Below are 17057 nucleotides of genomic sequence, written 5' to 3'. Positions count from 1 at the left end.
ATTCAGTTGCGGCTTTAATTACGTGTAGGCCCGATGCTCTTTCGAGTTGTAGGCCACCTTGCGGATTTTTTTTTACCTGTGCGATAAACTGCCATTGGGTATTAGAACTATGTCGTATTGTTATGTTACTAGGATTTTTTTTAATTATTTATAATATTTACTCAGGAACACTGCTTAATATGCAGCTTTAAGATTTTGGTACTTTCTAATGAAGCAATTGCCTCACCAGCTTCATATGAAAATTTGTCACTGTCTGTTATCAAACCGTTCTGTTTGTTTACTCAAATTATAAAATTTCGTAGGTACGTAGATAAATACACATGTTATATAGCTCAAGGTTAGCCCAACATAAATAGTAAAATATCGAAAGCTTTCGCCGTTACATGTCAATGGCTGGCAGACTAAGCTTTTAATTTGAAAAAAAAAAAATTGAATATCGAACGTGTTTTAATTTTCACAAATAATCAGTTACGCATGAAGTCTGAAAGCCTTTTCAAATGATAACGATAGCAAATTATAAATTAAATTTTACCTATTGAATAATTCAGTATAATTACTAATACTTCTATAATTTACTTATTCACAGCACATTATACAAAAAGTCGATACTTTTAAGCATTGGTCAGATGCTACATATCACAGCCTTGTGCGTTGAATAATCGTGATTTAGAAAGGTAAATCAGTGATATATAATATGTTTTTCGATAGATATATTGATTCTTTCGAAAGATAATCTAGACGTTAATGTCTTTTGGGCATACAAAATAAACGTATTTATTTTTTTCATAGCCGTGTATACTTTTCAATATGTAAACATCTTAGCTCACAACTCACACCTCCCGCAAAAAGGTCGTACTGTGGTACCTACGCACTTTATCTCTAAAAATTATGACATAAAACTAAACGGATATAATATAAGATACACAGCAAGTCGTCGCGTGCATTAGCTAAGGCCCATTTCAGACGGAACACCGGTGTCGCGCTCGGTATTATATAGAAGTCCTTTGTATTCGAATTAATGGGCCTTTGAATTATGTTTATGAACGCCCCAGAGCTAATGAGTCAAAGCATAATTTCGCGTTATAAATTAGAACATAAAACTGGCTGAGGTAATAAAAACAAGTGTATCGGCGGCTTGAGAATGTAGCGGCCGACGGAAAAGTCTACTGGACACGCGTTGACTCATTAGATCTGGGGCGTTCATAAATTTAATACAATGGCCCCTTTATTCGAATTCAAAGACCTCCTTATTATATACGAGCGCGACACCAGTATCCCGTCTGAAACGGGCCTAAGTCAGGAGAGAATACGTATTTTTTCCATGGATTGATCAAGTGTATGTAAATAGAGACAAAATCTGGATTGATATCAAAATATTTAGTGAGCAGTAAAATTTCTTGACATTACATACATAATCATAACACATGCGATGCTTACATTCATGAGAATATTAATAATTGGATTCACTATTGAAAAAATATATATTTTTCTTATATTCGTTTGAAAATGTCAGCTTTGAAACTACACAATTATCATGACGTTTTAGTTTTCACGCGCATGGAATGAATATCAACATTGACAAAAGATTTCCCGGTGCCGTGAAAATAATACCCCTCCGTCACGAAACAACTGTTGCAGCCAATAAATAACTCGCCCTCTCCTCCCTTCGCTTTTCCCGGTTTCCGTTTCCGTCTAAACAATGCAATCTAATCAACAGAATCGTTTTTCTTGTCCTTTCGGGGATTTTCACGCATCTCTTTCAAAGCTTTTCCACACAATCATAGATTGAAAATGCGAGGGATGTTTTTCCTTTGATGGTGCACAGGCACGATGCATTTTTATGCACTATGTACCTATGTACCTATGCATTTTTGCAACTAATTTCATTTTAAATGATTAGAAGAATCACCTATTTTATGAACACATTGTCTAAATAATTTTGAATCAATTTAGGGATAGGTATTGTGAATATACTCGTAGGTGACAATACTATTAAGTTACTTAATCATTAAATGAATAATTAATATTACAATGTAAAAAAAGTATCAACTATCAACCATAGCTAATTGTTTTTACTCCAAACCAGACAATAAAAAAAAACTATTCTAAGCTGTGATATAAATTATTGAATCAAATTATCAATCAATAGCAGTTAAATGAATATGTTTTTAGATTATGTTGAATGCAAAAAAAATCACCCATACGTCACGGATGTATTATAAGAGGGCTTGTTTTGCTTCATTAAACTTTATTAACAATCACTAAATATGATAACATTGATAACGTTATTAAAATTTTCAATATGTAACGATATAAAATTTTGATCATATTTTATTTATGCCATGTATCGTTTAATTATAAAAAAAATATATTAGATTTTTCGCATATTTTATATTATATTTCTCTTCTGAACTATTTGCAATTATTATCGTCGGAATTGAGAAGTGAATTATATGTAGATTTACGATATTCTACACATGAGTTAGGGGATTTCCCCTTACTGCTAGATTGTCACTCTATAAAACTCGAGTACGCACTTTTATATTACATTCTAATATCCTGAAATGGCCAACATTAGGATTTATAAGTACAATACTATAATATACTTATGGGGTATAACCTTATTTTTTGTAATACATTATTGGTGTTTACAGTTATCAATAAAATAATTACAATTATGTTCGTTAACTAAATTTAATAATATCTTAGATTAGTTTCCAATTATTGTCATCAATATATTATATTTACATTATACATAATATTTAAAAAAAAAAAAACACTTAGGTACATGGAAATTAGATTATTTTAACTAGGGAAAAAAATATTTCATTTGTGAGGTAACTAATACAACACGTAGGTACACAAATATTTTCTGGGTGCTTTTTTATACTTAATACTTCACTTAAGTCGAGTAGAGGACAGCGCATTATTTTTGCCATTGATAATTGATTGGTCATAGATTCGAATCCTGTTAAATATTACATTTTGTACTAGGTACTAGTTTTCAGAGCATATACCTATAATAATGGATAATTTTGTGAAAGAACTGTGTATACTCGTGCAGGTCCCCATCTTGTAAGTTTTACTATATTTTATAAAAAAAAATCACTCGGGTTTTAGTGATAGTCGAGTTTTGTAAATTCTTATAATATATATATATATATCATAAATAATAGTACTTAATAGTAAATGTATTTAGAAATAATGATGATTTCTTAGTGTTCATATTAGATTGTATGAGCAGTTATATTCACTGTCCACTATTGAAGAAGTGTTCAAAACATGTTCTGAGACATTCATCTTCGTGCGATGCCGCAGTGCGATATCATACATTACCATGAGTGTGCATGGCATTATAATAAGATGAAAATGTGCAAAGTGTTTGTGGGGAAGTAAATAGAGGAGGGGATGGGAAATACCCACGGGGGTGGTGGCGGTCACCATGACGCCTCGGCTGGAAAAACGAGAAGGGCGCGAAGTTTGCCGACTTCACCCGAAGTCAGAAGGTATAATAATTATTCTACTTTACTTATTATAATGTGACTCTTCAATACCAACAAATAACAACCACGTGCACGGTGATTTAGTATATTAATATTATACTCAAACTATAAATTACATTCTTTATTAATATTTATTACGATATTTGATACGAAATATTATTATGTCATATTCTTCAATTTATTATAGACACTTATTGCTATAAAGATAAAGCATTGACCAATATATCTTTATTTGAAGTTAGTTATTAAATTTATTGAAATTCACTATAAATAGTTTGCATGTTTCTGCAAAACATGATCCCTTATATTATTACCGTCAATCATGGAAGGTCAAAACAAGAAACTATCGTTTGTGGTCGCCGCCAATCGACAGTCTGGCGATTAGGGATTCCAATCCCGGGATCCCGAGCTATTTTCGATACCTATGAATCCCGGGATTGATAAACATAATCCTGAAACTTTCGGGATTGATTTTATTATCAATTTTTATGGAAAATAAAATAAAAACGAAAATATAACAGAAAAAAATACTTTTAATAACAAATAACTACATTAGAAATAAATTGAGTTTGAATGAAGTTTGATTTATACCCATGTGTAAGTTGCCGATTCATTTTATTTTTTCACATAAATTAATAAAAATGAGAAAGATTGGAAAAAAACAATGCTTCACACCATTAACAAAGTAATTCCACCATGATCTCATACGTTTTACGCCAGTTTCATATTTGGCTGACTAATTAGATTCATGAAGCGGAAAGGCCATAAGTACACAATGATTTGCTTTACTATTTTAAATATCGCTAACCCATTCATTAAATCTTTACTATCAGAAACAGCAATCTCATATTAAATTCACATTGTTATTTATATTACGCTATTATTTACTCCATTAAACTTATGTATTTCCAATATTGAACGTATACAATATTAACAATAAATGTCTTGAATAGTATAAATTATACTAGATTTATTTTTGACCGATTTTATCAATGTTATTTGTAAATAATATAAAAATTTTATATTAACAATAGGAAAAAATGCCAATCCCGGGATGGTCAAATTGTAATCCCGAAATCCCGGGATCAGAATTTTGGCTCGGGATTGGATTCCCTAGTCCTGACCGATAAAAACAATCGACTTCTACTCATACTGAATTGTTTTTTTCTCAATTCTTCTCTTTCCGTCAATATTACCAGTCAAAACTTGCTGTCCAGCCCACTAATCGTCATGTAACTGCATACAAAACATAATATATTCAAATGGTATACTAATAAGTAGGAGCTAATAAGTTCTTAACCTAATGTGTTTATTATAAGTAAAATATACTCGTACCTTTGAAGTATTAGTATTGAAACCGAAGTAACATCCCGTCTTAATGTGCTGGCGTGTAAGTTTAATGGATGGATGATATTGCAATCCTGATAATATTGTGTGGCTACAGTTTGGGCGGGGTTCAAATCCGGTAATCAGCCGTTCATAATCCGATGCAGTTTATAGGGTACCCAATAATTGTTAACTTATTTCTGTTGATGTAAAATAAACGATTTTTTTTAATAATAATTTTAGTTCGATATATAATAGTATAAATACTATCTATCTTTTGACCGAATACGTGATCTACAGTCATGTCCACATTGGCAACAAGTTGGTGGCAACCTCGTTAAATTTCGATTAAAATAATGTATGGTCATATAAATTATGATAATTATCGTGAAATTTAATGAGGTTGCTAGCAACTTGTTGCCAATGTGGACACGGCATAGGCATCTCCATGTACACACGGTCAATGGTCCCACATTACGATGTACATATAGATAGATAAATCATTCTACAGTGGCACCATAGACGATTCGTGTTAAGGCCATATTCCATTGGCAGACGCACAGACCCAACCCGATCCAACGATCGACGCCAACCGTCGTCGCTAGCTATTTGCAATTACACGCAACGATTCAATCTCGTTGGTCCTTGATTTGATTGGTTAAAATAATACTAGTGTTGCTATTATTAAAAATATAGGTTGAGTGAAAACTACATATTTCTTAGATTGGTGGCTACACTGAACGCATTCCCGCGCAATTTTACGTCAACAAAACTGAGCTGTCAGCTGTCAGCTGTCAAACCTAGCGAGCATCAGATCTGTTAAAATTTATGCGGCCGTTTGACATTTATAGAAAGTTTGTATTTTTTTTTGAATATGGCGGATTTTTTTATGTTCCACACTATATCTTTGGCGTGTATTTATTCGACGAGGACTGTGTCCTCGGTGATACTCCATATATATTTTTTAAGTTTTCGCCATCTTGTAGTTGTTCAGTTGAAATCGACCAGTAGAATGAAATGAACGACCGTTTGCATGACTCAGGCGCATATTCGGCTATTTTCGTACGCTTTCGGAAATCTTCGCTTGATAATGAAAGGATCGCACGACGGATAATAGAAAATTTTCTACTTTCGACCCGATCGCTCACGATCCTTGAAAACCATAGAGAATAGAGTTTGACAGTCGTGGCAGACGATCGGGCCAGACGCAATCTGCCAATGGAATATGGGCTTTAGAAGTGTTTACTGCAATGCCTGTTTCAATGTTACCAAACAAACCACTACAACTGCAAGCCGCTTTACCACCAACCAATGGCGAGGGGTGGAGGTAGACTATAAAGATTCGACATAAATAGTACCAACTAAAATTGTTTAGTCATACTTATTTTGTTTTCATTTAATTTCTTAATAATACATAATATTACAAATGATGTTGGTTAGTTTTTTTTGCTTTCTTCAAACCATAATCGATAAAAAAATTCTTCTATCCATAAAATATCTAAAATTATGTATCGCTTAACAGCATAATTTTAGATATTTTATAGATAAACGAATATTTTTTACTGTTATGTACTATGGCTTGGATTAGGCAAGGTTTAATTGAATTTTAAAAACTAACAAACCCTATCTACACATTGTATTCTTAGTTCAATGAAAACAAATACGTTTGACTGACAAAGTTTAGTGTGCACTATTTATGTCGGATCTTGACAGCCTGCATCCACCCTTCGCCACTGTATTATATACTGATTTACCTATAGGTACTTGCTGAACCTTATTATTTCAGCCATCTAGTACTTATCAATCCAACTGTTAAACTGTAGTACATATTTCGGAAATCTAGACTCACTTATTTATAAGATCTAACCATTTTTATTATGAATTTATCATATTTATATATTTTCTAATAATTACGGAGAAATTTATAATAATGTTATTGAGATTATTTGGTCTGTAATCTGTACCCAATACTAGATAATATTTAAATGTACTTAGTCGGTTATTTATGATATTCAATTATAACAGAGATGTCCAAAGCATCGCTCTCAGAAAGAATTTTGGTCTATCGCACCATAGATTCAAAAATTGAGTCGTGAAAATATAAAAACGTATAAATTTAGTTGTAATATAATACAATTTCATTTAAATTTTTAAGGTTAAACATTAACGATTTATATTATTATTATTTCGTTTAACCAGCTTAGTAGTTTTTAAATTAACCATGAGGAACTCGCGTGAATTTATCGTATCAATTGATTCATGTTGCATCATTCACGGCCTGCCACATGACCAAGAGAAAGAGCAGATGTAAGTTACTGCACTGTAAACTGTGGTGTGGTTCCCTCTTACACACTTACCATCTAGCACAGTAGGATAATAGTTTGACGATGAGTGCAATGGGTGTCTAATAGATTACTAAAACTTATAGTTTTCATGACGAATGGTAAATTGATATTTTGTGTGAAAGATGAGTGTTGTTTAATTTTCAATACCTCAGTATCCTCAGTCAAATATAATTTGTTCTAGTTGAAACCTAATAATGGGAGAATAAGTTAGTACAGTTCACTGTCAGTTTTGATAGTGTATAGTAGATTACAGTTTACTTGAAGTTCTCGTGTCTCAATTATAGTATAAAAGCTATGTACAACCAATTTAATTGGTGTGTCGGTTGGTCACAATATTTAATTCTTGTGTTGGCTGGCTAACTCGTCCGCCTCCGCTTTCAACATTGTTATCTCCTTAAAACCCGTTTAGATGCAATTATTCTTGCAATGGTATTTATACAAAAGACACTATATAGTATACCATCAAAGTGCAAACTGAACGATCAAATACAAAGTTATTACGAATATAAAAATCAGATCGTGGGATGCCACTTAAACATTATTTCCGCCGTATAAGTCGATTGTATATTATTATTGTACGCATTTTTGTACCTACTAATCTCTGGCGTGGTGTTTTTATATAGATCATGAAAAATATATGCATTATTATTATTTATATTTTTGAGATCTTATACGTTAAAAATACAACTACCAAAGACCATGGCCGCCAAGCCAGAATCTTTGGCGGGCCCCCCTACAAATCGTTAATGCTAGAGGCAGCGTAACACTCTACAGCAGGGGTGCCCAACCCAAATCGTTTGTGTAGGCCAAAAAAAATATTACTGAGCTTAGGTGGGCCACACATATAAAAAATTAAACAAAGAACTTATTCAAAATATTTTATTACCCTATAATAATTAATGTGACACTTGTTTTTGTATATTGTTTGATATCTTTTTCATGTTGATTGGTAATTTAGCCGTCGCGCATCGGAGTTGATTGGGTACCTATTTAATACATCCACTTGAATTATGGAGTTATCAAGTATCGACACACAATAATAAAAAAAATCATGGCACAATCACATATTTTAAAATCTATGTATAAGTAGTTGGAGAAAAATAGCGCCACAGGCGACTTTTCGTCCTAGTGGAACAAAATTGTGATATGTGTTTAGCTCACTTATCTGGCTGACTCGCTACACTGGGCCCACAGGTGAAAGCCATGTCAACCCCCCCTCTGTGGTGGACATGCCAAAGATACTTAGAGTTGAATGAAGGCTGTTCGACCAAAACCCAAAACGACACGACTTAGTTGTAATTATTATGAGAGAATATGCCATGACATTGGCTCACCTGGAACTATGTATTGTAAGGCATCATAGCTGTTCTAGAAATGCCAAGATTCACGCCAGATTATAGAACCAAAAATGATAATAATTAAATTTTAACAATTTCAAAACATGTAACACGTTACTGAAAATTTCTTCTCGTGCCATCCTCTGTCGGAGGTCGGCCACCATCACGGCGATCTTATATCTATCATCTGCTATTCAGAACAGTTCGAACACTCTCATAACATGGCTGAGGTACTGTAGTTGTCTGGTTTTGATACTACGTAGAATTCCCGGTCCTTTCCATTCGTTTGAGGACGTCAACATTTGGCAACCTGTTTCAGTCCCAAAAATTTGTAGAATACGTCTACAGCTACAACTTGAAAGCTTCCACTCCTGCCCCCCTCATCCTAGTCTATCGTCCATATCTCCATGTTATAGAAAGGGATTGGGAGAATCTAACAGCGAACCATACCTATGCACTATTCAGTGAAAATAAGTTACCTATTTAAATATTTTGTAAAGCTAATCTACAGAATACAAGCTTCTCCAAACTAACGTTTATGTAATAAAACTCACTGTAATCGTGAAAACAACTTACCTTAATAGTCTTGCTAATTGGTAGTTGTATTTTCTATACATCTTCCCACACGGTCCATTCAATATTAAGATACTTTCTGCTGAATAAAAGTATTAGCAAGTTACGCGACTCCATACAGTCTGATAACACTCCTCACTAACGTTCGGATAATAAGTCTTGTCATTTTTATCCGCCGGACACTTGAATGCATTCGCTGGATTCGCGCTCGGTCTCCTCGCGTGGGCAGCAGACGCGGGGGCCACTACCACTGCCCTGATGCCAACGCTTCGGACATGAATTCTCGTACTTCTTTCAAGCCTACATGAGATGCGAACTTCTGATAATATTATTTACACGCTCCTTCGCTGCGGGATTGCGCTGAGCTTTTTTGTCACCATTGCAAAGTCAATGAAACATGGCTGTGGTCTGATTGTGTGCGAAGAGTTTCTTATATTACTGTTTCTTATAATATGTAATTTCTTTTATAGTGTTAACAGCCAATTCATGGTGTAACTGCATTGTATTATTTGATTAATTATCTGTTTAATTAAATAAAACACAATTTTATAGTACTTATTCCACTTTATTTATTAAATTTCGTACCGGTTTCGTCCTCTTCAAATGGAGTTGATAATGTGCTTTTGAAGAGATGAAACCGGTACAAAATTTAATTAATAAAGTGGAATAAGTACTATAAAATTGTATTTTATTTAATTAAACAAATAATTAATCAAATAAAAGAATAATATGATCTTATTGATGCACAGTTTAATGGCCCAGCCCTATGAATAGTTATTATTATAAGTTATCTGTTAAAAAAATGAATAATTAAATTTATCAGCTTCACAGAATAGGTACAATATTTTATATTAATTAATAATATATATTTATTTCCTTAGTAACACTTTACTATTGGGGAAACTAATTCATCAAACAAACAGGTTCAAAACTTCATTCTCAATCCTCTAGCTATTTGAGGGTATGTGGATGTTTATAATTACGTTGTATATACGAGTATTATCATAAATGTTTCTTCTTTTGTTTCAGACAAGCCAGCAAGGCATCGGCTGCACCAGGAACTGCGATCCCTCTTCCGCGAAGATCGAGACCCTTACCACCTACTCCAGGTGAGTTCTGGAAAAGAAAAATCTCAGGTTATTTGGCAGAATGTCATTGACGCATTTCCAAATAATTTGTGAATATCAGCAACTAGTAAAATTCCACGTCCTTTTGTGAAAATTGCATGGCACGCATTGCATACAATTATTTTTAGAAAAGACAAAAGATATTTATTATCCCACTTTGGTGTCAGTTAGTCTACAATTGCATAACATAGTCGTCTAAATCAGTGGTTCCCAAAGTTGACTAGACTCCGACCCATCTAACAAAAATTTCCAATCTTGGGACCCACCTCTTAGCTGTCTTAGAGAAAAACGGGCATAAATATTGGTAATGCTCAGATTCCTTAGTGGCGAGTCGTGCTACTACTTAATGCTGTCTTATTTGTTATAATTGAAATAAAAAAAATATTTTTTGTAAGTGTTACCAATATGAATGAAAGACTGTTGAAATAAGAAACAAAACTTAAATAAAAAAACATTATTACTTAAATACCTACACCTGCAAGGTTTTTTTACAAAGTTATTTCAATGGGAAGGATGTATTTGTTTCTTATTTTTCTTCATTACAGTGACAATCACAGTGAGTTTGATAATTATATCCAATTTATTTCGGTATTTAGTTTTAATGTTAACCATAGCCAAAAATACGACCTCAAATAGATATGAGGTAGTAAAGAGGAGGAGGAATTATAAATAGCTGAATGAAATATCAAATTTATCACTTCCTATTTTTTTTAATTCATGTATACAGTGGCGAGGGCCCACTCAATATTCGCTCGCGACCCACTGGTGGGTCACGACCCATAGTTTGGGAAACCATGGTCTTAATGTTAAACTTCATTAAAATAATGCTGTTTTTTGCCTGATATTACTCGTATTAATATTAAGTGAAAGGTAACCTATGACGAGTTATAGTTTTTTTTTTAATGAAACTAAATGTACCGAACATATTAACGACGTTTGAACTACGTAACACGGTTACATGTAAGTTGTACGTATGCAGTTCATCGTGGGACACTTATTCGTGCGCCGCAGTACGTGAAACATGAGTTCGTATAACATTTTATCAAATGACGAGTTCTTCGTTGAACATTTCACCGTGGAATACATTTGTACGTATCTTACAAAATGCGGCGATAGTTTGCAAATAGTACTGTTCCAATTAGATTAACCCTAACCTAACCTAACCTAGTAAAAATATCTCCACATGTTGTAGCATACGTACAAATATACTCCATGGTGAAATGTTCAACGAAGAACTCGTCATTTGATTAAATGTTACACGAACTCATGTTTCACGTACTGCGGCGCACGAATAAGTGTCCTGCGGTGAACTGTTTACGTACAAATTTCCGGATACGACGTAACACACTATATTCAAATTGATAGGAAATTTCGGCGTAATTAATAATGTATCGGTAACTTCATTGATAAAGCACTGTGCCCGGATTGTTATGGTTGTGGATTCAAGTCCCATTCAATGCAAGTATGTTTATCGTGTGTAACAAAAAAATATCTGTATGATTATTTTCTCAAAAAGAAATTGGTATACTGAGTTTAAAATAGCTATGAAAGCGAACTGTGTTTGATCTACACGAATTATCGCAAAATTGATGCTTTCGCACCTTTGTAATAATAATTCTGATATGATGATTTACGATTGCAGATATGTATTGAGGTCACGAAATCATTAATATAGGTATTCTGAAATATGTACATAGTAAATACAACACAGAATCGTCAATATTTTTAATGCTTTTATAAAAATAACACAAGCACAAAATATAATATATACATAATTCCCAATGGTACCTACTATCATAAATATTAACTGCAGGGGCACGCCAAACGGGAGTGTTAGGGGTACGAAACACTCGGACGGCAAAAGTCCCAAGAAACGGTTATACAGAAAATGAAGTCATAAATGTACAATATTTCAGGAAAAAACAATTTGTCTCATGAGCTGGTTTCGCGGAGAGTAAAAAAGTCATCTGCGGCGCAGTGTTCTTCCATTTCATTAATGATTATTTTATAAATTTGGGTTTCGCTCTGCATTATAATTCATAGCGTTATGTTATGTAATAGGTAAAAGAAGTAGTAATTTTTGAATATTTTTATGACAATAAAATAATTTTTAAATAACTTTTGCCAAATTTACGCTAACAGAGTAATTTTTAATTTGGGGGGCGGCAATTTTTGGCTGGTACCCCCGTGCGGCAGACACCCTGGATACCTACCTAACTACCCCATATAATGACAGTAATTGTACTTTTTGTAAATTATCTCAGTATTTTATTAATGTTTTTATCACAATGACTCGTAATATCTGCTAATAATACATATTTAGATCCCTACTTACTCTTAGACAAATAAAAACAAAAAAATAATTTAAAACTACAACACCATTATACATATGCAGTTGAATGAAAAATGTGATGGGTGGGAAAATATAAAATATATTTATTAAATTCATTATACTTTTTTTTAAATGTCTGGTGCATCATCCAATATTCTTTTGTTGACGATCAAAACCGGTTTCATCACCCTTTTAACTGATACGATGATGCCTTATTAATGATGATGGCGGCCCACCAACTAGAACAAAGTTAATTATAGAAAATTCATTGTTGATATAAAACTTACACATTTTAAGGATTGATGTTTCTAACACATATAGTTGAAATTAAGTTATTTATTTAATATTAAATTTGGTATGCATGTGTAAGACAGGCGACGTATTGGCCTAGTTTCATTGGGTATACGAATCGTGAAATAAGCAGATAAGTCGATAGGTACCAAGAAATATATTAGTACTTCACTAACTTTAAGTAATGTCATATTGTGATGACTTTAATACTTTGGACGCTGAAGACGCACATGCGCGTAATGACCAGGCGGCCGATCGATGTAATTAACGGGCATTTTAAAGGTGCTAATTAAAATCTCATTATATAGTCAGCAGCGAATGAGTTAAAGCTTAAAACGAGGGTCTATAGTTTTGGCCTGGCGTCAGGAGGCTGAAGTCGGCTGGGTTCGAAGTAAAAACGTTACGGATAAATTGTAGCGTGTGGATCTCAATATTTAAACAGTTTTATTAATTAGTTATTTAATAGTTTATTGTTGTTAGCCCACAGTGTTCTTCTCTCCCATAGGCACTTGTCATTAGAAAATCTCTGTAAATTCGGTCAAAGCACACTTGAGTGGGCCTTGAGTGAGACTTGGGTATCTGCTCCTGAGACGTTCCCAGGCAATGTTTACATCAACCGTAGGGCCTCGCGATACCCTCAATTAAGACTGAGTGTGGTGCGCGCCGGGTTGGTATGGAGGGGTCTATGTTTGTGAGTCTAGCAGGTATAGATCGGGCAAGCGTAGAAGTCCGAGTATATTTGACTTTATATTGCAGATCAGTATATCCTACCACAGCTGTTCAAACCCGGCATAGGTTGACAGGTGGCAGGTAGGTACAGACCTACAACTTGTCTGATGAATGAGATGGGGGATCCACTGTCAAAAACTACCCAATCAAGACTCGTAACTGAACAAAATCTGACATTCGAATGAATTTTTCAAAATGGCGTCCTATGGTAGTTTGTAGTTCCATTTTTGGCCATTCCACAGATAAGTTTGTAGGTTTGTACGGCTTGTCTTCCCGGAATTGTACAGTCACACTCTATATAGGTAATTATTAGTCTTAAAACACTTAAAACTTAAAGCTTACACACAATATATATATTATTGTTTGAAACTAACTAAAGTGTTGGCCGCCAAACTCTCTGGTTTGTTTTTGGAGGGCGCTTAAAATCGATGTATAAAATAATATCAACCTGTCTTAACACAAACAGCATTTTTATTAAATGTATGTGTACTTATACATTTTCTACGTCCTAGATACAACCCTGCAAAATATTCGCACAGCCACATGGCTTGGCAGATCAAAGGATTTCCTTAGCAGTAAATAATAAACAAAATACATGAATATAATATTGTCTGTCTGGCACCAACTTCCAAATCGTATGCAGTAAATGCATTCAGTACATAATGGCCACCTGCGGTAAATAAAGTTAACTGCATTGTTCGTATTGCGCATCAATGCAGTTTTTCATCGTACTTTTACAGCCTATCAATTTTCAAAGAGGTATGCATTCTCTAATACTCTATAGTTAATTTTATGGAATAAGTAATATTATTTTTACGACTTAAGTATATTTTAGTACGCAGGTACTAACGTCCTTATTTCAAGTAGTTACGCACTAGTCGGCCGATTTTTCACAACAATTGAAAATTAATAAATACAAGCATTTAATCGATAAATCGAAGAAAAAGTTTATGAAAAATAATAATATACACTTTCTGTGTTTATTATCAAGCCTTTCTATAGACTATTTTACCACGTTTTTATTAGCTCGGTACAGATTTTTTTCCTGTGTGTCCAGTATAATTTTTTTCTTGTTTGTTCAAGATTTGTATTAGACGATTGAAGATTTTTAACTAACTTCCCGACTAGCTAGACATTTGAAACTTTTAGAATATATCAGAACACGACGACAATGCATTCTTTTAATACTTTTAACCATTTTAAGCAGAATTGAAGTAATTTTCAGTTAATTCTGTTTTGTATGGAAAGTTATTATTGTTGGTTGCTAAGGGGGTCCTAGAAACTAAATTATTAATATATACGTGCGTTACTATGGAAATCAATATGAAATGTCAAAATGACATTTCAGTATTCAGTATTTCTATCAAGTACCTACAAAAAAAATATTTATTAATACATAGAATTCTCAAGTTTATATGATTCAACAGAAAATTTAAAAACGTGGTATATAAAAAGTTCTTTTTATCTTGTAATCATTTAACTTGATATTGTTCGTTAGAATATGTTGATTGGTTCATGGCATATTAAATGTATTAAAAAGTAATTAGACTGTTAAAATCGTAGGTAAATTTGACATGGCCGCAATTTTAGCAGTTTTTAAGATTTTTTTTACTACACTGGTGTGGTTCATCGCCGACTGCACAGCTATCCTCCAGGAATTTCTATGCCGAGCTCTCTCTCTCTGTTTGTCTCTCTTCTTCTCTGTCTTCGGTCGGTCACACTATCTCTACACCTCTTTGAGAGTGTCTACTGGGGTTCCTTCATAAATTAACATGTACCATATTCCTAATCTTTCAAATGAACTTAAATTGTCTACTACTATAGTCGAAGTGAATGCAGGAGCACTATGAACAAACGTGAAACGCGAAAGTCTGATACCGCAAACGCTGAGGTAACTCCCTCGCCCTACATGTACCGAAATCTTAGGTATGCTTACATACTGTAGTTTAAATGCTAAAAGATATCAATATTTGGCCACGTATTTTTTCGACTTATTCGTGGTGTAAATGAGAACTCTGCCATTCTTGGTAGTATTGACTTGTGTCTCCCTGATAACTATCTTAGAAATCGGGACCACCAGTTGTTTGTTCTCCCGAGGAGCAGAACTAACCTGCTGTTGCTGATGCCAATTGGGAGGGCAATAACTCCGTTCAATATAATAATATGATGTTGATAATATTATATTCCACCTACGTGAAAATAAGTATAGGTGGACGTTCGATAAATCCTTAAAAAGGGTCCCCTTAGATCATCTGGTGTTGTTCCATGCTTTATAATTTATAATATGTATTTTTTTATAATTTTGTACGTTTCACTATACTTTTCATACTGTTTTCTTTGTGACACTACATATATTTATTTCTTCTATACACTGTTTCTTTGTTTTTAAATGTCATGTTGTGAACGTCTTAAATTTGTAATTTGTAATATTCACGGTATGTAAGAAATAAATCAATTTAATTTTTAATATACGACGCTTTAACTTAAAAAAATATCAATATTCCTGCGGAATAACAATGTTAAAATATCTATTTATCTTTACGCTATTAATAAAGTCAATAGAAACACTCTTTTTTATAATATATGTTTAGTGAATACTCTCTCATTAATCAATAATACGGCCAGGTGTTCAATATCGTCAATTTTTCCCATCATAAGTTGTATATATTTTGTTGGTAGGTATTATGTGCGAAGTCAATTCACGTACATTATGATGCAGATGACTTCAAAGAAATTCGCAAATCGATTGAAATTTTATGCTTCTCTCCTTGACGTATGAACGATTTTTCATAATATTATATTATGCAATTATTACAACTCGTTTTTTCGACAATTTTATAATCAAGAACGAATGTCTCATAATATTAGACTTTGTCAATAATAAAAGTAATACTTACTTTTAAAGTAAGTTGATATTACTAATAATTATTATACCTATAGCTACAACGAAAATACCTACGATATTATTAATTATAAGTAATACGTCATGTAGCTTTAGGTACGTTAAATCAGCTATTTTCAAATATGAGAAACGAATTGAAAATGTTTCGAGACGTAACAGATTTTTGGGTTTCCACGTACTTCTCGTTGCAGAGGCAATTGTCAAGAGATGATAAACGTCGAGAAAAAGTACACACGGTGGAAACCCAAAAATCTATTACGATAAAAAACAACCGTGAAAGTCTCAAACATTTTATATATCGAAACCATTTTAGCTTTTTTGCTCTGCCAAGAACTACGTTTAACATTAAAATTTTATCTAGTTTTCCTGAAAAGCGTCGATCGGTGATTAGCCGTTCTGAATTGAATTCATAATATCCGACTTCGACTCCATGTGCAATTTCTGTCATAAGAGAAGAGCAATACATTGCTATTACCTGAAGAAAACAGTCAACAAAACATATAAATTTATCATTAACGCATTGATTTAATATTATCTGGATTTTTTTTTCAAACAGCCGGGGGCACCTCTAAAAAATGCTCTAAGTAAACAC

At 33.3% G+C, this 17057-nt stretch overlaps 1 protein-coding gene across 4 annotated transcripts in view; it reads left to right on the top strand.

Annotated features, from left to right (window-relative positions):
- Nucleotides 1–17057, top strand: part of sick (sickie) — a 573525-nt gene that overhangs the window by 402334 nt on the left and 154134 nt on the right. For all 4 annotated transcript variants that reach the window (XM_085946480.1, XM_085946481.1, XM_085946483.1 and 1 more), the window contains one exon: nucleotides 10114–10193. In XM_085946480.1, the coding sequence (XP_085802606.1) occupies nucleotides 10114–10193 (80 nt within the window). The remainder of the gene's footprint in view (nucleotides 1–10113; nucleotides 10194–17057) is intronic.

The sequence above is a fragment of the Rhyacophila brunnea genome, unplaced genomic scaffold, assembly GCF_057557595.1.
Source record: "Rhyacophila brunnea isolate RB1 unplaced genomic scaffold, BYU_Rbru_1.0 scaffold_2, whole genome shotgun sequence".
NCBI classification, from domain to species: Eukaryota; Metazoa; Arthropoda; class Insecta; order Trichoptera; family Rhyacophilidae; genus Rhyacophila; species Rhyacophila brunnea.
Note: the sequence above shows the minus strand (reverse complement) of the source record. Positions and strands in the feature narration are given on the sequence as shown.